The sequence below is a fragment of the Carlito syrichta genome, unplaced genomic scaffold, assembly GCF_000164805.1.
Source record: "Carlito syrichta isolate Samal-C Ts95f unplaced genomic scaffold, Tarsius_syrichta-2.0.1 Scaffold307258, whole genome shotgun sequence".
Lineage (NCBI taxonomy): Eukaryota > Metazoa > Chordata > Mammalia > Primates > Tarsiidae > Carlito > Carlito syrichta.
In genome coordinates, this window is record NW_007251354.1 from 229800 (window position 1) to 254536 (window position 24737).

The 24737-nt window shown below is 42.0% G+C and overlaps 1 protein-coding gene across 7 annotated transcripts in view; it reads left to right on the forward strand.

Annotated features, from left to right (window-relative positions):
• Positions 1-807: 807 nt before the first annotated feature.
• The window catches only part of ANXA7 (annexin A7), a 42262-nt gene continuing 18332 nt past the window's right edge, over positions 808-24737 (forward strand). For 2 of the 7 annotated variants that reach the window (XM_021715663.1, XM_021715666.1), the window contains exons 1-2: positions 816-881; positions 23483-23687. In XM_021715663.1, coding sequence (XP_021571338.1) covers positions 23549-23687 — 139 coding nt within the window. In that variant the 5' untranslated portion in view covers positions 816-881; positions 23483-23548. Of the gene's footprint in view, positions 882-2717; positions 2725-21444; positions 21500-23482; positions 23688-24737 lie in introns of those variants that run through there. The other 5 variants (XM_008064279.2, XM_008064280.2, XM_021715662.1 and 2 more) reach the window with 5 other exon arrangements.

A 24737-nucleotide genomic window follows, 5' to 3' on the forward strand; every position in this document is an offset into this window, starting at 1 on the left:
CCCCTGCCCTCCAGCCTGGGCAACAGAGTGGGACTCCAACTAAAAAAAAAAGAAAAACGTGTAGATGAGAGTAATAGGGTGATATGTATCAGATTGGCAAACTTCAGCTGGCTTGTAAAAGATTGCTGTGCACCACTCAGGGAGTTTGTTTCCATGGGTGGAGCCCAATAATTTGCATTACTAACTCGTTGCCGGACGATGTTACTGTTCTGGGGACCGAACTCAGAGCACTGATTTTTGCTCTGGAATACAAATTCCTTGGCGAGCTGAAGATACTGGTCCGAGCCTTTCTCATGGCCTCCGACTTTTAATGCTGTGTGCTTCATGCTCTAGCGCACGATGGAAGCCTAGAATCATTTCACTCCTTTCTGGAGCGGTTTGGATTTAGTACCTCTCCAGTTTCGACTATCGAGAACTTCCAATAAATATGAATGGTTTTCACAGGAGGCTAATTAAAAAACGCTTTGTCTCCAGCAGATACCTGAAGGACGGCATTTCAGAGGCAGAGAGGCTGCCCAGGCCTCGCAGTCTCGGCCCCTCTCTGTCGCCCACCCCTGGAGGGGCCCCGGGATTCCCCCAGGACGGCAGCAACTTCCTAAACGACTTGAGTCAGCCCGGAAGGGATTGTAGCAGAGTTCTCGAGACCGAGAAATGTGCTAAAAAAGGCTGGGCCCCTCGGAGGGCAGGTGGAGCCCGGCGGGCGGGGGGGGGGGAGCGGGACGCAGGGAGAGCCCCTCCCGGCACCGCGAGCTGTGGCTCGGGGGGCGTTCCCGGCGCCGCGCTCTTAACGGGCTCGAGCGCAGCGTCCCGCCCTCCGCGGGCCCGCCCCCGGCTCCATCTTGCGGCCGCTGGGTTGGGCTGTGACGCGGCTCCCGGGTCAGGTGAGGAACGGCGCCCCCTCCTCGACCCGCTTCCTCGTCCGTCCCGGCCCCCCATCCCCGCCTGCTGTGGGGCCCGCCGTCCTGGGGCTGGTGGGGCCCTGCGTCTACCCCACGCCCGGCGCGGCGGAAGGGCCGCGTGGGCCTTCCTCCCGGTGGCGGCGGCTGGGCGTGCGCGGTTCGAATCCCGGGCTGCCTGCCGGGTGGGGCGGGTGGGGATGGGGCGGTTGAGGCAGGCGGCCGGACGGGCGTGTGGGAAGGCGAGGGAGTCCTGTCGGTCGGTCCTCGGTACCGCCTGGCGATACGGAAACCCGAGGGGCCCATGCCGCCCCGCCGCCCGGCAGGTGGGCCACAGGTGGAGGTGCGGGGGCCCGAGGGCGGCCCCGCGGAAGCCGCCTCCGGGAAGGCCGCGTAGGGGAACCCGGCGAGCGACGCCCAGTGCCAAGCCTGCCTGGTGACAATACTTTCCGGTGACACAGCAAATTTAGGGAAACTTGGGAAACGTGTACTGTGCTTGGCGAACGCTGGCACGGAATGACTGAGCCTGATCAGGGCTGTCCACTGGCTGAGGTTTACGGCCCTTGGGAACTATCTAGAACAGCCCTCCAGATTGTAGTCCCGTTCCCTGACCGCCAGCCGACGTGTGCTGATGTTAGCCCACTCAGTGCGAACTCTTCCCAAGGAAACCAAGGGGCCGGGAGAGATGGCTGATGCCCACCATAAAGTGACAGAAATGAGAAGACCCCCTGTCCCCCAGCTGCCTTTAAACACCCCAATTTTTGCTAGCGGGCAGGGGACTAATCTGCTGGTGTCCGAAGTAGAAAATGAGTGTAACGCGTTACCTGTCAGACAAGGAAGGAGTTTCAAGAACTAGATAGGCAGGTAGAAGCGAGAATTCTGGCCACTGCAAACTCAAGCCACCTTTCGGTCCTCGCTGCCTACCTGTCCAGCCAGAGGACTAGCCATGCCTCCGCGTTCTGCCTCCAAGTTGCTGACCGATTTAAATGGCCCTTCCAATTCTGCAGGCCGGTTTTGGAAAATTGTATCTGCTGTTGCACATCTTACTCACCCTTCCTGTTTCTTGTTCCCCACTCCACCCCCCCCCAAATTTGCAACAGCTGCCTCTTGTGTTCCTGGGCTTGATGCCATCTAGGAGACACCCATAGTAGACCTACCCCTTTTACTAGCTGACTCACTGGGTGGAGATGGTTTGGAGAACCAAGAAAGATTTTCTCCTTTTAAAAGTTTGCTGACAACCACTTAAAAAGAAAATAGGAGTTCTGGTTTACCAGTAGAGTCTCTTTATTCACTTGAGTGCAGTTGAGTAAGTTTGCAGTCTGGCATTTGTTTAGCTTTTTACAAAAGCTTTAAAAATCTCCCTTTTGAATAGATGATACATGCACCATTCTGAAAGGGTAAAGGTATGCTGAAAAAGTAAGTTTACTCATGGTGCTCCTGCTCTCCTCCTGGGAGGCAGCCACGGTTTTCTACTTTGATTATCCTTTCAGGGATGTTCTATACAAACACAAGAAAATAAGTGTATTTTTTTACACGTATGTTTGCAAACTGCAGTTTTCCACCCTGCTTTTTTTTTTTTTTCACTTAATGTGTTGGAGATGGTTTCATATATGAGTAAAAAGACAAAAAGCAGCCTAAATTTTAATAGACATTGTATAGTATAGATATCTGTAATCAGTTTCACTTGTCCCTTATTGATGGAGGATTAGATTGTTTTTAACCTTTTCTTTCTTTCTTTCTTTTTTTGAGTTGGAGTCTCACTCTGTCGCCCAGGCTGGAGTGCAGTGGCATGCTCACGGCCACCGCAGCCTCGATCTGCTGGGCTCAGGTGATCCTTCCACCTCAGCCTTCCGAGTAGCTGGAACTACAGACATGCGCCACCACACCTGGCTAATTTTTAATTTATTGTACAGATGAGGTCTTGACAAGTTGCCCAGACTGGTCTCAAACCCGTGGGCTCAGGCAGTCTTCTCACCTCAGCCTCCCAAAGTGCTGGTATTATATAGGCATGAGCTACCACGCCCGGCCTAGCCTTTTCCTATTACAAATAATGCTGTAATGAATAACTTTGTACATACAAAATTATGTACTTGTGCAAGTATTTCTATAAGGTACATTCCTGGAAATGGAATTGCCTTCTAGTCCCTTCTGTAATTTCATTCTTCAAAATATTCTGACATTCACTTTCTTAAAACCGCTTTAATTTTTCTTCTATGCAGATAGTCTTGCCTTATTTTGTTTATTTATTTATTTTTTTGAGTTGGAGTCTCACTCTGTCACCCAGGAGTACGGTGGCTTGATCACAGTTCACCACAGCCTCAACCTCCTGGGCTCAGGCAATCCGTTCACCTCAGCCCTCCAGTAGCTGGGGCTGCAGGCATGCACCACCATGCCCAGCTAATTTTTTGAATTTTTTGTAGAGATGAGGTCTCACTTTGTTGCCCAGGCAGGTCTCGAGTTCCTGGGCTCAAGTAATTCTGCCCCAACCTCCCAAAGTGCTGGAATTACAGGCATGAGCCACCGCTCCTGTTCCTCGTTCTGTTTTGACAGTCCTGTTGACATAACTCTTCTAGGCCCTTAAAGGTAATATTTAATATAGTAACTAAAGAATGTAGATTAGGTATTGTAGAAGGTATGGTAGGTAATGTAGAAATTATTTCTTGAGACTTTGAAACTTAAGTTGCTCTGAGGCGGGAGGATTGCTTGAGGCCAGGAATTTGAGACAAGCCTGGACAATTATGATGGCACATGCCTGTAGTCCTAGCTACTTGGTAGACTGAGACTGAGTTTGGAGGATCGCTTGGACCCAGGAATTCTATCCTACAGTGAGCTGTGATCATGCCACTGTACTCCAGCCTGGGCACCAAAGTGAGACTCTAAAAACTTTTTAAAAATTAAGTAAGTAAATAAAGGAAATTAAATTAAATACATTATTTACATTTTTTTTCTTTCTTTTGCCCTTGGTCCATCTGACTATGTAAATACTTTTTCCCCTCTTTTACTCCTTGTGCCAATCAGGCTTAGCAAAGGAAACGGCAAAAAATTTAACCTGTCCCGGTTTATACAGCCAGCCTTCTGGATCCCAAATGACTATTTTAGACTGACTGGATCAGTTTTCTTGTCATCTTTTTTTTTTTTAGTGTTTGTTTTTGTTTTTTTGGGGTTTTTTTTTGAGTTGGAGTCTCACTCGGTCACCCAGACTGGAGTGCTGCTGGGCTCCGGTGATCCTTCCGCCTCAGCCTTCTAAGTAGCTGGAACTACAGGTGCGTGCTACCATGTTGGGCTAATTTTTGATTTATTGTAGAGATGATGTCTCGCTGCACAGTCGGTTCTCGAATCTGCGGGCTCAGGTAATCCACTTACCTCAGCCTCCCAAAGGCGCGGGATTACAGGCTGAGTCACCGAGCCCAGCTGAGGGTTACCCTTTTTAAAAAGTTTTTTATTTTGAAGATATGGGATACAATTCAGGGTTAGGTATACAAATGTTCATTATGCAGGAATTCTTATTATCTTTTTTATTGGCCTATAACTTGGATTCAATATATATATGCCCATTTATTCTCAGTTTAGCAAGGTTTTAGCTTCTATCCTGTGTTTATGTCATAAGGGACATTATAATAACTCATTTTCCTGTACTGTGAATACTTTTTCCCCCATCTTTCTATCAGCACCTAGGACAGTACTTATTACATAATAGGCTTTTATAAATGTTGAATTGAATCAGATTTGTTTGGCATCTTGTTATAAAAGAAATATGAATCATTTATAGCTGTATTGGGAGAAAGTGCCAAAATATACAGTTAAAAATTTAGAAAATTAGGTGGTAGGTCCAAGAAATGCCAAAGTATCTGGTACCAAAGTATGAATCACAGCGTCACCTGGAAGCTTTGTTAGAAATGCAGAATCCCCATCCTGGAACTACTGAATCAGACTCTGTGTTTTAACAAGATTCGCAAGTATTCAAATACCTATTAAAGTTTGAGAAACACTTTTTTTGTCTACTACGTGTTCAAAGAAGTAAGAGAGAAGATTTGAGCCAGATAAGCTGGAGGGATGAACAAGCCTGGGCTTGAGGGCCAAGTCAGTTAATGATAAGAGTGGCTTATGCAAAGGGATGCTGTGAATGGTTAAGTGGTAGAGATTTAACATTGAGGGTTAGGTGTTGGTAAAAACCAAATTGAATAAAAAAGTTAGAGCCAATACCAAGGAAACCTGAATGTCAGGCCAGTTAATTTTCATTCCATACTCCAGCAGTAGTCATTGATTTTTTTTTTTTTTTTTTTTTTTTTTAGTTTGAATCTCACTCCATTGCCCAGGCCGGAGTGCAGTGGCATGCTCAGAGCCACCCCAGCATCGACCTGCTGGGCTTTGGTGATCCTTCTGCCTCAGTCTTCCCAGTAGCCAGAACTATAGGCATGTGCTACCACGACCGACTAATTTTTTTTTATTGTAGAGACAAGGTCTCGCCAAGTCACCTGGGCTGGTCTTAAACCCGCGGGCTCAGGCAATCCACTCCCCTCGGCCTCCCAAAGTGCTCGGATTACAGACTGAATCACCTAGCCCGGCCCGTTGATGATTTTTGAACCGAAGAGTAATATGCTGAAAGAGCAGCATTTTAAGAAAGTTTAACTTGTGATGTTAATCACAATTCAAATGATGTTAATCCAATTATTAGGAAAATTGAAAGGGTGAGGAAGTATAAGCAACGGAGATGTATTTTTAGTAAGATAGGCATCAAGTGTTGAAACCTAGTCTAAGGATATGGCCATGAGAATAGAAATGACAGTAACAGTAGGAGAGGCATTTCAAAGGAAGGATAGAAAAATATTGGGTTACTTGCTACACTGGAGTATTAGGCAATTTAAGTAGTTGGTACTATTGACAGATAAAGGATGTTAAAAGTGACTTGATGGCAAATGATGAGTATTTAATTCTACATCAATACTGAAGGCCTTCTAACTGGCTTCTATCTTAATCTGCTTCTTTTCTCAGTCTATTTTTTGTGATCATCCATCTCACAGTTACAGTCCACCTTTTGCCTTGCACATAACATTGTTTTAATTTCTTGCCAATCTGTGTCCAGCACCTTTTAAAACCTAGTTTAAACTGTTGATCATTCATTTACTCTCCAATTGTGGTAATGCTATATGATAGATGCCAGTAAATGATTTCTGACTTTATACAGATGTATTTACCAGGTATATTGCATCTGGTCACTAACAGTATTTTAGGTTTTATCAGGGTAAGAAGGGTAGGTTTTTTTCTCTATTGTTGTTTTCTATTTGTTTTAGGCTAATAGTGTTTTCTTCAAATGCAAAAGGCATCATATATGTGTATATGTTTATTTTTACCCACACTAGTTCCATTTATTTTGCATGAGATGTCTTTTTTTTAAAAAAAAATCTTTGAATAGAAAAATTTAAACATAAAAATGTGGACAGAAGCATGTAATGAGTTCCCATGTATTCATCACCCATGAACAGTACTCAACTCTTGACTGATTTTGTTTTATCTAAATTCTTGTACAGCCCTTTCATATTATTTTGAAATAAGTCTCAGGCATCATATCATTTTGTCTGTACATATTCAGTGTGTATCTCTAAAAGATCAGGATATGTTAGGAAAATCACATTACCATTCTCACAACCAAAGAAATAATGATTTCTTCACATCACCAATGTGCAGGTTATTGTTTGCTTTTTCCAAATGGAAATGAGCATATTTGAAGAAAATAACTTTCAAACTGGTGCAGACTGCAGTTCCCAAAAGATGTTTCCAGTGTTGTCTTTGCCGATCAGAATATTATCAACTCTTGATCACATTTATTATCACAGAATAGATAATCAGTGTATTGATGTCTTTCTTTTTTTTTTAAAGTCATCTCTGTTCCTCAGGCTGGAGTATAGTGGCACAATCACGGCTCACCACAGCCATGACCTTCTGAGCTCAGGTGATCCTTCCATTTCAGCTTCCCAAGTGGCTGGGACTTCAGGTGTATGCCACCAGTCCTGGTTAAATTTTTCATTTTTGTATAGATGAGGTCTCACTGTGTTGCCTAGGATAGTCTGGAACGCCTGGGCTCAAGCAGTCCTCTCGCCTCTGCCTCCCAAAGTGTTAGGATTACAGGTGTGAGCCACTGTGCCCAGCCATGAATGCTTCTTTAATTCCAGACTAACTCTACCTTACTTTTTTTGACATCAATCAGAGAAAGCACACTGATTTTAAAATTAGTTTTAAATAAAATTGGGAAGGTAAATCTGCTAAAAGTGTTAATAATGAATTTATAAAAGACAAATTTCATGGGAATTATTTTTTATATTCTTGCATTATCTATCATAATTCTCTGTGATCATGGCAGTTAACATTATTGGGGGATTAATTTATTCCAGGCACTGTGCTAAGTGTTTTACATATATTCTTTCACTTAATCTTTATAAAACATCCCTAAGTAGGTTGTTCATATCCTTTCTTATAGATGGAGAAACAAAGGGTAAAAAGACCAGTTAGCTTGCTTAGATTCACACAGCTAGAAATCCAGGATGCTAAATGGAAAATTCTGTTGGCTAGGCTGCTGAAAATGCAAACAGGTGCACCTTTTATGTAGGGGAGTTTGGCAATATCTCGCAAAATTACATTCACATTTACCCTTTGTTGTAGCAATGCTATTTCTAGGAATCTATCCCAAAGATGATATTGGCAAAATATACAGAGAGGTATCTATCTGCTGTAGGCTATTCATTGTGGCACTATTTGTAATAGAAAAAAGACAAGAAGCAGCACAAATACTATTATATAAACTGATACATCCACACATTGACGCTCTATGCAGTTGTTTTTAAAAAGTAATGAAAACTATCTACATGCTGCTGTGAGTGATCTCCATTAGTAAGAGAAAAAAAACAAGTTAAGAAACAGGGTGGCTGGTCTCAGTGGCTCAGTTTGTAATCCCAGCACTTTGAGAGGCCGAGGCAGGTGGATTGCCTGAGCCCACTGGTTCGAGATCAGCCTGGACAACTTGGCGAGACCTCATCTCTACAATGAATCAAAAAAATTAGCCGCATATGGTGGCGTGTGCCTGTAGTTCCAGCTGCTTGGAAACCTGAGGCAGAAAGATTGCCCGAGCCCAGCAGGCCAGTGCACTCCTGCACTCCAGCCTGGGTGACAGAGTGAGAAGCCAACTCAAAAAAAAAAAAAAAAAAAGCCCCCCCCAAATAAAACCCAGGTTGTATGTTCACTAAGTTTTATCTAAGAAAGAAATGGGAGTACAGATATATACATATATTACCTTTTATATTTTTGAACAAATAATGGTTACATATAGGAGATGGTAAGGGACAGGGAGAGAAGCTAATACATTTTGAACATAGCTTATTTTATAGGCTTTACTGTGGAACCAGGAAAATGTTTTATATAATTATAAAACAAAGCTAAATCAAAAAAAATCTAAATAATCCTTAAAAATCAAAAGCAAAATGAAACAAATGAACCAAATATGTATCCAATTGATAGCATAGCTACTCAGGAATATTTATTAATATTTTTTAGTTGGAGTCTCACTCTGTCACCCAGGCTATAGTGTAGCAGCACGCTCACTAACCCCGCAGCCTGAACCTGCCGGGCTTAGGCCATTCTTCCACCTCAGCCCGGCTAGGTTTTGTGATTTATTGTAGAGACAAGGTCTCACCAAGTTGCCCAGACTGGTTTTTGAACCCCTGGGCTCAGGCAGTCCTTTTGCCTTGGCCTCTCAAAGTGCTGGGATTACAGGCTGGGCCACTGCACCTGGCCAGGAATTATTTTAAATGTCACTAAAACACAGTAATTTGACCACACATTCATATTGAGATATATCCTAGGGCCAAAAAAAGTTGCAAGATTTTAAATCATTTTTAGTAATCATGGTGTTAGTGGCAATATGGGTATTTGTATTAATTTATTGTGGCTGCTGTAACAAATCACCACAAGCTTGGTGGCTTAAAACAGCAGAAATTTACTCTCTCTTATGGGAGCTAGAAGTACAAAATCAGTATTACTGAGCTGAAATTATGGTATTGCCAGGACTTGTGCACCCATTAAAGGTTCTCTTCCTTGCCTCTTCCAGTTTCTGATGACTGCCAACATTCTTGGTCTTATGGGCATATCACTCTATTACTGTGGCCACAGTGCCTTTTTACTCTTCTGTATATGTTCAGAAATCTGTCTGTCATCCTCTTTTAAGGATATATGTGATTGCATTTGGGGTTTACCTGAATAATCTAGCATAATTTCCTTGGCTCAAGATCCTTAATTTAATCACATCACCTTTTTTTCCAGGGTAAGTTAGTGTAGTCGTTCTTGGGAGCCAGATGTGGGTATCTTTTGGGGAGGCCATTATACAGCTTAAATACCGTGGGATAAAGCAAATTATGTTAATGTCATTAGAAACTAAGAATTTCAGCTAAATCAAAAAAATTTTAAATAATCCTTAAAAATCAAAAGCAAAATGAAACAAATGAACCAAATATGTATCCAATTGCTTTAAGCTACTCTTGGGAATGTAGTGGTTGGGGTACAAACGAAATAGTCTTGACTATGACTTAGTTGTTGAAACTGAACATGAAGATAACATGACCATTCATTATATTAGACTGAACCACAAGAAAATTTTTTGTAGGTCAAAACAGTTGAATTTCAGTAATGCCATCTAGTTCAACTATGTAGTTTTTCTCTCTACTTTTAAGTGTTTGAAATTTTCTATCATAAGGAATTTTAAATTTCATATGATAGATTTTAAATCATTTATTTAAGAAAATAAAATAAATTTTAAATAAATGCAAAATAAACAAGACAATGAAAATATTTAAAAGAAAATTGGACATTTTAACATTGACACATTGATGATATTAAGGAACTGACTAGGCGCAGTGGCTCATGCCTGTAATCCCAGCACTTTGGGAGACCAGACAGGAGAATCACTTGAGACTAGGAGTTCTAGACCAGCCTGGGCAATAGTATGAGGCTCTGTCTCTACAAAACATAGAAAAATTAGCTAGGTGTGATAGCATGTGACTATAATCCCAGCTACTAGGGAGGCTGAAGCAGGAGGATCACTCAAGGCCATGGTGAGCTGTGGTCACACTACTGTACTCAGGCCTGGGTGACAGAGGGAAATCCTGTCTCAAAAAAAGAAAAAAAAAAAAGATACTAAGGAACTATTGTGAAAAATGTAATAATGACTTGGTTATGTTTTTTAAAACAGCCCTGTTGCTTTTTTAAAAATTCCTGTTTTTAGAGATATATACTAATGTATATATAGTTTAAACTAATATGATGTCTGAGATTTGCTTCAAAATAATCCAGTGGAGTGGTGAAGAGTGTGAGAGTATTGAAGAAACATGATTGGCCATGAATTGGTAATTATTGTGATTATTTTCATTATGTGTAGCAGGTCTTTTTTTTCTTTATTGAAATAACTTTAGGGGGTACAAATAGTTTTTGGCTACTTTGGGTGCATTATATAGTGGCAAATACATCTGGACTTTAAGTGTACTCACCACACCCACTTGTGCATGTTGTAACTGATAGGTGATTTTTCATTCCTTCACTCCCTCCCTCTTTCCTCCTTCTGAGTCTCCAGTGTCCATTATACCGTTCTCTATGCCTTTGCAGATCCTTAGTTTAGCTCCCACTTATAAGTGAGAACATGTGGTGTTTGGTTCATGTTGGTGTTTGGTTCTTGTGTTAGTTCACTTAGGATGATGTTCTCCAGTTCTATCTAAGTTGCTGCAAAAGGCATTTTGTTCTTTTTTATGGCCGAATAGTATTCCATGATGTGTGTGTGTATGTATTTATGTATATATTTATATATATATATATATATATCACACTTTATCATCCATTATCAGCTGATGAGCATTTAGACTGATTCCACATCATTGCAATTGTGAATTGTGCGCAATGAATATGAGAGTGCAGGTGTCTTTTTTGTATAATGACCTCCGTTTCTTTGGGAAGACCCTTAGTAGTGGGATTGCTGGATCAAGTGGTAGATCTGCTTTTAGTTCTTTGAGGAATCTCCCTGCCAGTTTCCATAGAAGTTGTACTAATTTACACTCCCACCAACAGTACATAAGCATTGTCTTTTCACCACATCCACACCAGAATTTATTTATTTATTGGGTTTGAGTCTCACTATGTCACCCAGGCTAGAGTGCAGTAGCATGCTCATGGCCACTGCAGCCTCGACCTGCTGAGCTCAGGGGATCTTTCTACTTCAGCCTTCCACGTAGCTGAGTTGGAGTCTCACTCTATCACCCAGACTGGAGTGCAGTGGCTGCTCCCAGCCACCGTAGCCTCCACCTGCTGAGTTCCAGCAATCCTTCCGCCTCAGCCTTCCAAGTAGCTGGAACTACAGGCGCATGCTACCATGCCCGGCTAATTTTTTGATTTATTGTAGAGATGAGGTATTGCCAAGTTGCCCAGGCGGGTCTTGAACCCGCAGGAGTATTTCCTTAATATAATTTAATATGCTGTCAATATTTGTTTTCTCTGGAGATCTCAAAGATGTCTTTTTACAGTTGCATTTTTTCATTATGAATCTTAAATCTTTTATTCCTTTTCTTTTCTTTTTTTTTTTTTTGAGTTGTAGTCTCACTCCATCATCCAGGCTGGAGTGCAGTGTCAAGCGTCGACTTGCTGGCACCAGCAGTCCTTCCGCCTCAACCTTCCAAGTAGCAAAACTACAGGTGTGTGCTACCACACCTGGCTAATTTTTTTGGTTTTTATTGTAGAGATGAGGCCTCACCATGTTACTTAGGCTAGACTCAAATCCGCAGGCTCAGGCAATACTTTTGCTTTGGCCTCCCAAAGTGCTGGGATTATAGTTTTGAGCCACTGTACCCGGCCTCTTCTTTTTATGACATTAATTAGTTGGGAAAATCTGCTCATATGTTCTGCGGAATGTCCCACATCCTGGAGCTGACTGATTTTTTTGGTACATAACTTGTCCTTTAACCTGCAAACTGGTTAGAGCTTGAGGCTCATTTAGATCTACTTAAGTTTTTTTTTTTTTTTTTTGAGTTGGAGTCACTCGGTTGCCCAGGCTGGAGGGCAGTGGCACGCTCATGGCACCCCAGTGTTGATCTGCTAGCCTCCAGTGATCCTTCCGCCTCAGCCTTCCAAGTAGACAGAACTACAGGCCCACTCTACCATGCCCAGCTAATTTTTTATTTATTGTAGAGATGAGGTCTCGTCATGCTGCCCAGGTGAGTCTCGAACCCGTGGGCTCAGGCAATCCACTCACCTCAGCCTCCCAAAGCACGGGATTACAGGTTGAACCACCCAGCCCGGCTCTTCATTATTTCTTTTGCTGTGCAGAAGCTTTTTGGTTTCATTAAGTCCCATTTACTTATTTTTGTTTTTGTTGCATTTGCTTTTGGGGTTTTAGCCATAAGTTATTTGCCTCCCAATGTCCAGAAGAGTTTATTCTAGGTTTTCTTCTAGGATTTTTATGATTTCAGGTCTGACATTTAAGTCTTTAATCCATCTTGAGTTAATTTTTTGTATGGTGTGAATTGCAGATCAAGTTTTATTTTTCTGCGTGTAGCTATCCATTTTTCTCAGCACCGTTTGTTAAATTAGGGTACCCCTTTCCCCAGTGTGCATTTTTGTCTGCTTTGTCAAAGATCAGTTGGTTGGGCAGCCCCCTCCGGTTCCCTCCCACTGTTGGGAGATTTTCTGTCCTCTTAATAAATCCTGCTAAAAAGAAAAAAAAGATCAGTTGGTTGTAAGTATTTGGGTTTATTTTGGATTCTCTGTTCTGTTCCTTGGGTCAGTGTGTCTGCTCTTGAACCAATACCATGCTGTTTGGGGACTGTATCTTGTATAATTTGGAGTCAGGTAATGGGATGTCTCTAACTTTGTTCTTTTTGCTTTGGATTGCTTTGCCTATTTTGGTTTTTTTTTTTTTTTTTTTGGTTTCAAATGAATTTTAGGATTTTTTTTTCTAATTCTATGAAAAATTATGTTGGTAGTTTGATAAGAATTGTGTTGAATCTGTAGAATTCTTTGGGTAATATGGTCATTTTAACAATGTTGAATTTTCCAATGCATGAGGATGGAATGTTTTTCCATTTGTGTCCTCTACAATTTCTCTCGTCAGTGTTTCAATGTTTTGTGTTGTAGTTCTCCTTGTAGAGATCTTTTATTCCTTGGTTAAATATATTCTATATTCCTAGGTATTTTAGGGTTTTAGTTGCTATTGTAAATGTAAATTAGTTTTTTGGGGTTTTTTTGAGTTGAAGTTTTACTCTTGTCACCCAGGCTGAAGTGCAGTGGCTCACGGCTACCACAGCCTCGACCTACCGGGCTCACATAATCCTTTCACCTGAGCCTTCCAACTAGCTGGAACTATAGGCACGCGCCACCACTCCCAGCTAATTTTTAAATTTATTGTAGAGGTGAGGTCTCACCAAGTTGACCCGGCTGGTCTTGAACGCCTAGGCTCAGGCAGTCCTCTTACTCTGCCTCCCAAAGTGCTGGGATTACACTGCACCTGACTGGAACTGAATTCTTGATTTGATTCTTAGCTTGGTTTCTATTGGTGTATATCAGTGCTACTAATTTGTGTGTGTTGATTTTGTATTCTAAAACTTTATTGGATTCGTTTGTCATGTCCAGGAATCTTTTGGAGGAGTCTTTAGGATTCTCTAGGCATAAGATCATATCATTGGCATACAGAGATAGTTTGATTTCTTCTTTTCCAATGTGGATACCTTTTATTTCTTCCTCTTACCTAATTGCTCTGACTAGGACTTCCAGTACTATGTTGACTAATAGTGTGAGAGTGGTTATTCTTGCCTTGTTCCAGTCCTGAGGGGAATGCATTCAACTTTTCTCCACTCAGGATAACATTGGCTGTGGGTTTGTCATGTATGCCTTTTGAGAACTGTTCCCTATATTTCTTTTTTTTTTTTTTGAGTTGGAGTCTCACTCTGTTGCTCAGGCTGGAGTGCCGTGGCACACTCACAAACCACCCCAACGTCGACCAGCAGTCCTTCCGCCTCAGCCTTTCAAGTAGCTGGAACTACAGGCATGTGCTACCACACCCGGCTAATTTTTGATTTATTGTGGAGAAGAGGTCTCACCAAGTTGCCTGGGCTGATTTTGAACCCGTGGACTCAGGCAATCCATTTGCCTCAGCCTCCCAAAGTGCTGGGATTGCAGGCTGAGCCACTAAGCCCAGTCTATTTCTATTTTTCTGAGGGTTTTTTTAATCATGAAGCAACGCTGAATTTTATCAAATTTTTTTCTGCATCCATTGAAATGATCATACGATATTTGTTTTTAATTCTGTTTATGTGGTGGATCATATTTATTGACTTGCATATTTTGAACTACCCTTGCATTCCTAGGATAAAGCTCACCCGATTGTGGTGGATTATATTTATATGTGCTGTTGATTTCGACTTACTAATATTTTGTTGAGGATTTTCACATCTATGTTCATCAGGATATTGGTTTGTAGTTTTCTTGTACCTTTTCCTGACTTTGGTGTCAGGGTGATACTGGCTTCATAGAATGAGTTAGGGAGAATTTCCTCCTTCAATCATATGGAATAGCTTTAGTAAAATTGGTACCATTTCTTCTTTGAAAGTCTGGTAGAATTCAGCTGTGAGTCTATCAGGTACTAGACCTTTTTTGTTGAGAGACTTTTAATTACTGTTTCAGTCTCATTACTGGTCTGTTAGGGGTTTCTGTTTCTTCCTGATTCAAGGTTGGGGGTTATGTTTCCAAGAATTTACCAGTTTTCTCTAGATCGTCTAGTTTGTTTGCAGTTTATCAGTTTTCTCTAGATCGTCTTGTATATTTTGTCTTTCCATAGTGTCAGTTGTAATGTGTCCATTTTCATTTCTGATTGAGTTAATTTGAATCTTCATTTCTTATTCTAGCTAGCTAGTGGTCTATCAGTTTTGTTTATCTTATCAAAGAACCAACTTTTTGTTTCATTGATCCTTTGTATCTTGTTTTTGTTTCAGTTTCATTTAGTTTTGCTTTGATCCTTTTTTATTTTTTACTGCTAGTTTTGGGTTTGGTTTGTTCATCTTTTTCTAGTTCCTTGAAGTGTGACATACCATCAATGTGTGATCTTTCAGGCTTATTAACATAGGCCTTAAGCACTATAAATTTTCCTTTGACATGGCTTTGCTTGTGTCCCAGAGACTTTAACAACTTGTTTTATTGTTGTCATTCATTTTAAATAATTCATTTTTATTTTTTCAGCTGGATTCAGTGACTCATGCCTGTAATCCCAGCATTATGGGAGGCAGAGGCAAGAAGATTGCCCGAGCTCAGAGATTTGAGACCAGCCTGAGCAACTTGGCAAGACCTTGTCTCTACAATAAGTCAATAACATTAGCCAGTGGGGTGGCATGCACCTGTAGCTCCAGCTACTTGGAAGGCTGAGCCCAGCAGGACAAGGCTGCCGTGGCCATGAGTGTGCCCTATACTTCAACCTGGACGACAGAGTGAGACTCCAACTAAAAAAAAGAATTTACAGGCCAGACACGGTAGCTCACCTTGTAATCCCAGCACTTTGGGAGGCCAAGGCGAGAGGATTGCCTGAGCCTGGGAGTTCGAGACCAGCCTGGGCAACTTGGTGAGACTCCGTCTCTACAATAAGTCACAAAAACTAGCCGGACGTGGTGACGTGCATCTGTTCCAGCTACTTGGAAGACTGAGACGGAAGGATCGCCTAAGCCCAGCAGGTCGATGCTGCTGTGGCTGTGAGCATGCCACTGCACTCCAGCCTGGGTGACAAGATTGAGACTCCAACTCAAAAAAAAAAAAATTTACAGCTCACTGCTGCCTCGATCTCCTAGGCTCAGGTTGTCCTTCCATCTCTGACTCCCAAATAGATGTGACTACAGATCTGACAAATTTTTTATTTTTTTGTAGACACAAGGTCTCTCTATGTTGCTCAGGTTGGTCTCAAGCTCCTGGCTCAAGCAGTCCTCTTACTTCAGCCTCCCAAAGTGCTGGGATTACACGCGTGAGCCACTGCACCTGGCTCAAAGAATTTTTAAATTTCCATCTTGATTTCATTGTTTTTGTTTTTGAGTCGGAGTCTCACTCTGTTGCCCAGGCTGGAGTGCAGTGGCATACTCATGGCAACTGCAACCTCCACTTCCTGGGCTCAGGTGATCCTTCTGCCTTTGCCTTCCAAGTAGCTGGAACTACAGGCGAGCACCACAATGCCTGGCTAATTTTTTGATTTATTGTAGACGAGATCCACCATGTTGCTCAGGCTGGTCTCAAATCCTCTTGCCTCTACCTCCCAAAGTGCTGAGACAACAAGCGTGAGCCACTGAGCCCGACCCTAATTTCATTGTTGACCCAAGAATCTTTCAGGAGCAGATTGTTTAACTTCTGTGTTTTTGTTTGGTTTTGTGAGTTCTTCTTGGAGTTAATTTCTGGTTTTAATCTGCTGTGGTCTGGGAATTTGCTTGATATGATTTTGATTTTTTTGAATTTATTTTTATTTATTTTTGTTTTTTATTTTATTTTATTTTATTTTTTTTTGAGTTGGAGTCTCACTCCGTCGCCCAGACTGGAGTGCAGTGGCCGCTCCCAGCCACCACAGCCTCGACCTGCTGGGCTCCGGAGATCCTTCTGCCTCAGCCTTCCAAGTAGCTGGAATTACAGGCATGTGCTACCACGCCCAGCTGATTTTTTGATTTATTGTAGAGATAAGGTCTCACTGCCCAGGCGAGTTTCGAACACGTGGGCTCAGGCAATCCACTCACCTCAGCCTCCCCAAGGCGCAGGATTACAGGCTGAGCCACCGAGCCCGGCTATTTTTTTGAATTTATTGAGACTTTATTTGTGGCCTATCATATGGTCTGTCTTGGAGAATGTTCTATGTGCTGATGACAAAAATATATATTCTTTAGTTTTTTTGTCTTTTACTTTTTGAGTTGGAGTCTCACTCTAACCCAGGCTGAAGTGCAGTAGCATGATCATGATGATTATAGCTCACGGCAGCCTCAACTTCCTGGGCTCAGATGATCCTTCCACCTCAGTATCCCGAGTAGCTGGGACTACAGGCCTGCACCCTCATGCCTGGCTAATATTTTGATTTTTTTGTAGAGATGAAGTTTTCCTATGTTGCCCAGGCTGATCTTGAACTCCTGGGCTAAAGCAATCTGCCCGCCTTGGCTTCCCAAAGTGCTGGGATTACAAGTGTGAGATATCACGCCAGGCCTTATTCTGTAGTTTTGGGGTAGAATGTTCTGTAGATGTCAGGTCCATTTGCTCTAGAGTCCAGCTTAGCTCCAGTGTGTCTTTGACTTTCTGCCTTGATAATCTGTCCATTGCTGTCAGTGGAGTGTTGAAGTCTCACATTAATAATGTATTACTGTCTATCTCTTTTCTTACTTAGGTCTAGTAGAATTTATTTTTTAAAGCTGGGAGCTCTGGTGTTAGGTGCATATACAAAAGATACCCCAAAAATGTGTTCACATTTTAAGTATGATGTTTGCTTGAAAGATAGTGTTTATCAAATGAATGCTAGTGTCACTATGCGACAGGTAGGACAGTCAAAGCAAATGGCAGAAGCACCATTGTGCAAATGTCATACTGCACATTGTACCACAATTCAATTCAACTTCAAAAAGTAATACATAGATCTCTTAAAATGTGTGTACATTTTTTGGCACCCTTGTATATTTAAAATTGTTATGTCTTCTTATTGGATTGATCCCCTTCTCATTATATAGTAGCCATCTTTGGTTTTTTCTACTGATGTTAATTTAAAATTTGTTTTATATGATATGAGAATGGCTACTTCTGCTCATTTTGGGTTTCCATTTGCATGGAATATTTTTTCCCACCCCTTTTACCTTGAGTCTATAGTAGTCTTTGTGTGTTAAATATGACTCTTGAAGGCCACAGATATTTGAATTGTGGGGTTTTTTAAAAATGAAATCTACCAGTCTGTATCTTTTAAGTGGGGCATTGAGACCACTTACATTCAGGGTTAATTATGATATATAAGGTACTATTCCATTCATTATGCTGGTTGTTACCTGGTTCTTTTTTTCCCTCTATTGTTTTGGTGTTCTGTAACACCAGCGTTTGCTTGTCTGAGAAAGACTTTATTTTTCTTTCATTTATGCAACTTAGTTTAGTTTAGTTTTTTTTTTTGTTGGAGTCTCACTCTATAACCCAGGCTGGAGTGCAGTGGCACACTCATGGCTACCACAGCCTTGACTTGCTGGGCTCAGGTGATTCTTCCGCCTCAACCTTCCAAGTAGCTAGAACTACAGGCATGCACCATCACGCCCGGCTAACTTTTTAATTTTTTTTTTTTTGAGTTGGAGTCTCACTCTGTCGCCCAGACTGGAGTACAGTGGCCACTCCTGGCCACCGCAGCCTTGACCTGCTGGGCTCTGGTGATCCTTCCGCCTCAGCCTTCCAAGTAGCCAGAATTACAGGCATGCGCTACCATGCCCGGCTGATTTTTTGATTTATTGTAGAGATGAGGTCTCGCTGCCCAGGCGGGTCTCGAATCCGCGGGCTCAGGCAATCCATTCACCTCAGCCTCCCAAAGGCGCAGGATTACAGGCTGAGCCACCAAGCCTGGCCTTTTTAATTTTTGTTGTAGAAACGATGTCTTGCCAAGTTGCCCAGGCTGGTCTTGAACCTCTGGGCTCAGACGGTCCTCTCACCTCTGCCTCCCAAAGTGCTGGGACTACAGACGTGCGCCCTTGTGCCTGGCTGAAACTTAATTTTGTGATATACAAAATCCTTGGCTGTTATTCTGTTTTGGAGATTAAAGATAGGGCCTCAATCCATCCTGACTTGTAGAGTTTCTGCTCATAAAGTTTGCAATGGTAGCTGTGGGCTTTCTGGCATATTTTGCTCCATGGGAAGTACCCAGCCAACTTTGGTCATGGGGTGCTGTGTCTTAAGCTTTAGAGGGGGCTGAGGGGCACATGCTCAAGTTCCCCAACTGTATGTACAATTGGCTGGCTACCCTAGTGGGGATTGGCAAGGAGTCCTGGGCACTGGGATAACGGTTGCTGTATTGTGCAGAGGCTACACAAAAGAATTTTCATGGAGAGTGAAAAGTTGCTATGGCGCTGAGTCCCACCTAGCTCCTTCACCTTAGCCTCTCAGGCAGTCTGGATTCAGAATGTCAAAGTGCAACTGGCCTTAGGTGTTCTCACAACAGCCTACCCCAGCCAGGAACTTTCTCTGGCAGCAGAATTTACCCCTGGAGATCATTCTTTCCCAGGCTGATTAGAAAGCAGCCACAGCCAAGGGTTGAGTTCCCAGGAAATGGTGTCTAGAGCCATCTAGGGCTTTTTTTTCCTGGAGTTCCATGAGGCTCCGGGGGCCTTGCAAGTCCATGGCAGGCACAGAACTCCCAAATTTCCCTCATTCACCTCCCCTCCTGCATCTAGATGCAGCTCATGGTCTGTGCAGTTATGTAGTTGGATCTGCTAGTTCCAACTTAGGCTGATCTCTTCTGTGCATTCTGTGGGTATTATCACTTCTTTGGTGGGTCATGGTGATATGGTCCCTGGAACACACGACTGCTCTCTTGCTTGCCAATGAAACCCAAGAGGCAGGGAAATGGGAGGAAAGAAGTTTATTTCTGAATTTGGAATTCAGGGAGACAAGCCAGTATAGATACCAAGGCCAACTCAGCTCCTCAGATTTTACACTCTATTTACAAGCATAAGCATTGGCGTTTGCTACTGATAAACATCAAACTATGTAACTTACAAAACATTCTGTAAGATTCCAGTTTCAATTGAGTTTCATCAGTTATAACATTCATTGTCTGCATATTCTTAGTACCCATTACGGGAACCTGTAATTCTAGTTTATCAGTAACTCTAAGCAAAGATGTTAACAGAACTTACTACAAAGTGAAACATTATTCGTTGTGATACATCATTAGCCCTTGGGTACAATGAAACAAAAAGAAATGTACTGGTTATGGTTACATGCTTAATATAACAACGTATTTCATTAACTATGTGACTAAGACCATGGGGTCTGTGACTTGTTCTGTTTTAGGGAGGGTCAGCACAGTCTTATGATTCTAAGGAATGCAGGTATGTGGAGGGAAGTAACCCTAAACAATCCAACATTTTTAGTAGTAGAGGGCTACTTTAAGAGGGCCTCTTAATCAGTGGGGCATGCTGTTGGTTCTGTTCCTGAGTGCTGAATAACCCTCTCTATTTTGGTTTACTCCATGGGAGAATAACACTCTAGATGCTTCTTGTCAACCATCTTAATCTGTACCTGAATTGGTAATTTTTTTTTTTTTTTTTTTTTTTGAGTTGGAGTCTCACTTTGTCACCCTGGCTGGAGTGCAGTGGCACGCTCATGGCCACTGCAGCCTCGACCTGCTGGGCTCCGGCGATCCTTCCGCCTCAGCCTTCCAAGTAGCTGGAATTACAGGCATGCACTACCACGCCTGGCTGATTTTTTGATTTATCGTAGAGATGAGGTCTCACTGCCCAGGTGGGTCTCGAACCCATGGGCTCAAGCAATCCACTCACCTCAGCCTCCCAAAGCGTGTGATTACAGGCTGAGCCACCAAGCCCGGCAGAATTGGTAATTATTACAGCTGGGTGATTGGTTCATGAGGTTTATCTTTACTTTTGAATAAGTTTGAAATTTTCTGTAATCAAATGTTTATAGAACAGAAAGCCAGGGTTTAATCTGGTATGTGCGATTCTAGAATGCTAACTCTTAACCATTATACTATTTTACCATAATGTGGTTATATCACCATAAAAGAGCATTTCTGTGACACCTAGAAATCATTTTTAAAAATTTTAATAGTTATGTATTTATTTTAATGTTACCTTCTGTTTGTGGCAAGAAAACTGCAAGTTTTCCATTTATGAAAGCAATATAAGCCGGGCTCGGTGGCTCAGCCTGTAATCCCGCGCCTTTGGGAGGCTGAGGTGAGTGGATTGCCTGAGACCGCAGGTTCGAGACCCACCTGGGCAGCGAGACCTCATCTCTACAATAAATCAAAAAATCAGCCAGGCGTGGTAGTGCATGTCTGTAATTCCGGCTACTTGGAAGGCTGAGGTGGAAGAATCGCCGGAGCCCAGCAGATCGAGGCTTTGGTGGCCGGGAGTGGCCACTACACTCCAGTCTGGGCGACAGAGTGAGACTCCAACTCAAAAAAAAAAAAGAAAAAAAAGAAAGAAAGCAATATAAAGTGTACTTATAAGATAAATTTCAGTAAAAAAAATTGACCTAAAGAAAAATTGTATGTTGTAACAATAAAATTGGAACCTTTACTATGCTGTACCAACTCCATTGGTGCAAATGGTGAAACAAAGAAGTATTTTATAAACTTTGCTTACAACCCTAGTATTCACATTTTCACATTTTAATGTCTGCTAAACTCTTGAAAGGAGGAGTATTTTGCATAAAACTCTGTGTGTGTGTGTGTGTGTGTGTGTGTGTGTGTGTGTGCGCGCGCCTGTATCTTCAAAGGCCTTAACCCTTATAATAAATAGGATTTTTTTTATTGTTACAGAATGTCATACCCAGGCTATCCCCCCACAGGCTACCCACCTTTCCCTGGATATCCTGTAAGTATTGCCACTTAAAATACTAAAATAATTAATTCACTTCCTTGGAATAGGTATCGTATAGGACTAGTCCATGACAAATCTTACAGATATACTAGACCGGGTGTTATAAACTCAAATGCCCAGAGTTGCTGACTAGAATAAGTTAGTTAAGGCAGGTGTTGTGGGAGAACTAGAGAGCATTTGCCTCGTGCATGGAAAGCTGGCAGCTGTTTAGCACAAGCCCCATGGGCCCTGCAGGGAGACAGACCCAGTGTTGCTAGATAACGCAGTTCTTCAAGTAAAGCCAGAAACTTGGGTTTTATGTGAAGCTGCCCAATTTTTTTAGGTTTAGGAGTTAGTTTTTTAACTATTAACTGCTGTCCCACAAGTCACCAGTTTTTAACCTTTGTGTTAGGAGGTTTAAAATAATTAAAAAGGGCTTGACTCAGAGATGACAAATTGCAGTAGATCTGAGGGCCCTGAATGTGTAGTTCTGAGACCTTTACTGTTTGGGGTACATCATATAAATGTGCTACTAAAGTTCACCTTGTTGATGGCTGTACTATTCTGAGGATTAAAATCAGAGCTAAGGCATAAGTAAGAATTATGTGTTTCAGTTTTATACTCTTAAGTATGTAGGGCTGCTGTCTAACCCTGGGAGAATAGAAAGGGCCTCTATAAGTTAATGATAATATGTGTATCTTTATGTAAAACGATTATATAACTTGTGAGTTTGTTGTAGGAGAGATGAGAATTATGAATATATTCCCAAGTCTCTGGTCTAAACTGTACTCTAGTAACTGCTTCAGTCAGTGTAGGCTAATTGCTAAGATATACAATCCTAAAACTCAATGGCTTAGCACAATAAAAATACATTTCTTGCTTACTTCAGACTTCTGGAAGTCAGTAGTGTAATAGGAGGTGAGTGGGAACAGGCTTTGTTTGATGCAGTTTTTCAGGTTTCTTACTCCTTCTTCATATTGATCTTACCATTCTCTAGCACCTTAAAGTCCTCCATTGTTTATGGCTAGCAGATGGAGAGAACATAGAGGATTTGGGTGGCTGGAAGTGGTGTATATCACTTCTGTTTGTACTTATTCACTAATATTCAGTTATGTTGTCCTACCTAACTGCAAGGGTTCTGGGGAATGTAGTCAATCTAGCCTGGAGAGAAAGATTTTAGTGAATATGCAACAGTCTCTGCCACTCTTAGACATTGTCTGGTCTGACCTGTGAGGTCCAGAATGTCACATTCCATGAATGATTTGGGTCCCCTTGGTTTTTTGTTTTTGAATATTATGTAACAGGTCCTGGTGTGTTAAGGGAAAGCCACAAATTTCTCTCTTTAGGATAAACAGGAGGCTCTTTCCCATATTTCTAGATGCTAGGAAAATGAAGGAACTAATGAGCTTTCTTGGTTGTTCCTGAAGCCTTGAGTTTTATGAAGAACCCAATTCTCACTTCCATATAGAGAAGCACTCTCGTGCCTGATCCAACTAGAATTTAATTTAACTGAATTCTGACAAACAAGTGTCTTGACAAACTAGTATACTGCTAAATACCAAAATATCCAATCTAAATGGGACTTTATTAGACACCCAAATATCTAATCTAAATGGAACTTTTAAAAAGTGAAAGAAGGAGGCCCAGGTGAGAGGTTTGCCTCAGCCCATGGATTCAAGGCCAGCCTGGGCAACTTTGCGAGGCCTCTTCACTACAATAAATCAAAAAATTAGCTGGATGTGGTAGTGTGCACCTGTAGTTCCAGCTACTTGGAAGGCTGAGGTAAAAGGATTGCCTGAACCCAGCAGGTTGAGACTGTGGTGGCCATGAGCATGCCACTGTACTCCAGTCTGGGTGACGGAGTGAGACTCCGACTCAAAAAAAAAAAAAGTAAAAGAACAAGCTAGATCTTAGAAGTAATCTCTTTCTGTTCCTTATTTTTAGGTGAGTCATATTTCTCTATGATCACATTTGTTTGAAAAGTATTCTGTTTTCCAGCCTGCAGGTCAGGAGTCATCTTTCCCCCCTCCTGGTCAGTATCCTTATCCTAGTGGCTTTCCTCCAATGGGGGGAGGTGCCTACCCACAAGTGCCAAGTAGTGGCTACCCAGGAGCTGGAGGCTATCCTGCACCTGGAGGTTATCCAGCCCCTGGAGTCTATCCTGGTACTCCACAGCCAGGGGGAGCTCCATCCTATCCTGCAGGTGAGTTATGGGTTGTGTAATTAGCAATGATTTGGCATTACTTGAAGCACGTTTTCCTTTTCTCCTTTATCTTCTTCATTTCTGCTTATTCTGTTTGAAGTCAGAGTTGTTCTTAGGTAACCTTAGACAGTAAGGACATAGTTGGCAAGAGAGAGGGATAAGGGTTCTCAGGGAGCATGAAAGTTGGGAGCAGTTTCAAAAATTCTATTGTGAGACCTGGCGTGGTGGCTCAAGCCTGTAATCCCAGCACTTTGGGAGGCCGAGGTGAGGAGAATGCTTGCATTTGTGGGTAAAAAAAATAAAATAAAAAAATCCCATTGTGAAGGGAATTGGAATAAATTTCATGGTAATACACAGTTTTATTATTTATAATTTTTTTTTTTTTGAGTTAGAGGTCTTACTCTGTTGCCCAGACTTAAGTGCTGTGGCACAGTCATGGCTTACCACAGCCTCAACCTCTTAGGGTCAGGCGATCTTTCTGCTTCAGCCTCCCAGGCTGAGACTACAGGCACATGCCTCCCTAATTTATTTTTTATTTTTTTTGTAGAGACGAGGTCATGTTGTATTGCCCAGGCTGGTCTCGAACTCCTGGGCTCAAGCAATCTTACCTTGGCCTCCTAAAGTGCTAGAATTACAGGCATGAGCCACTGCATCCAATTGATTATTTGTAATCTTTTTTTTTAATCAATATTTTTTATTTTGATATTGTGGGGTACAGTTAAGGGTTAGGTATACAAATATGTTTCATTCAGACCCCCTTGTTGATAACAGGTGTCTCCCCGTCCCCAGACAGATGTTTACTACCATTAGTCCCATCCCCCCCCATAGTTTCCCACCACTGTCAGTCATTTTCTTATGGTATTACGTTGGATGATCAAGGTCCACTATATGAGTGAGAACATGTGATACTCAGATCTTTGTTTCTGAGAGAGGTCACTCAGTATTATAGACTCTAGCTCCATCCAGGTTGCAGCGAAATTCATGATTTTGTTCTTTTTTATGGCTGCATACTATTTCATTGTGTATATGTACCACATTTTTTAATCTGCT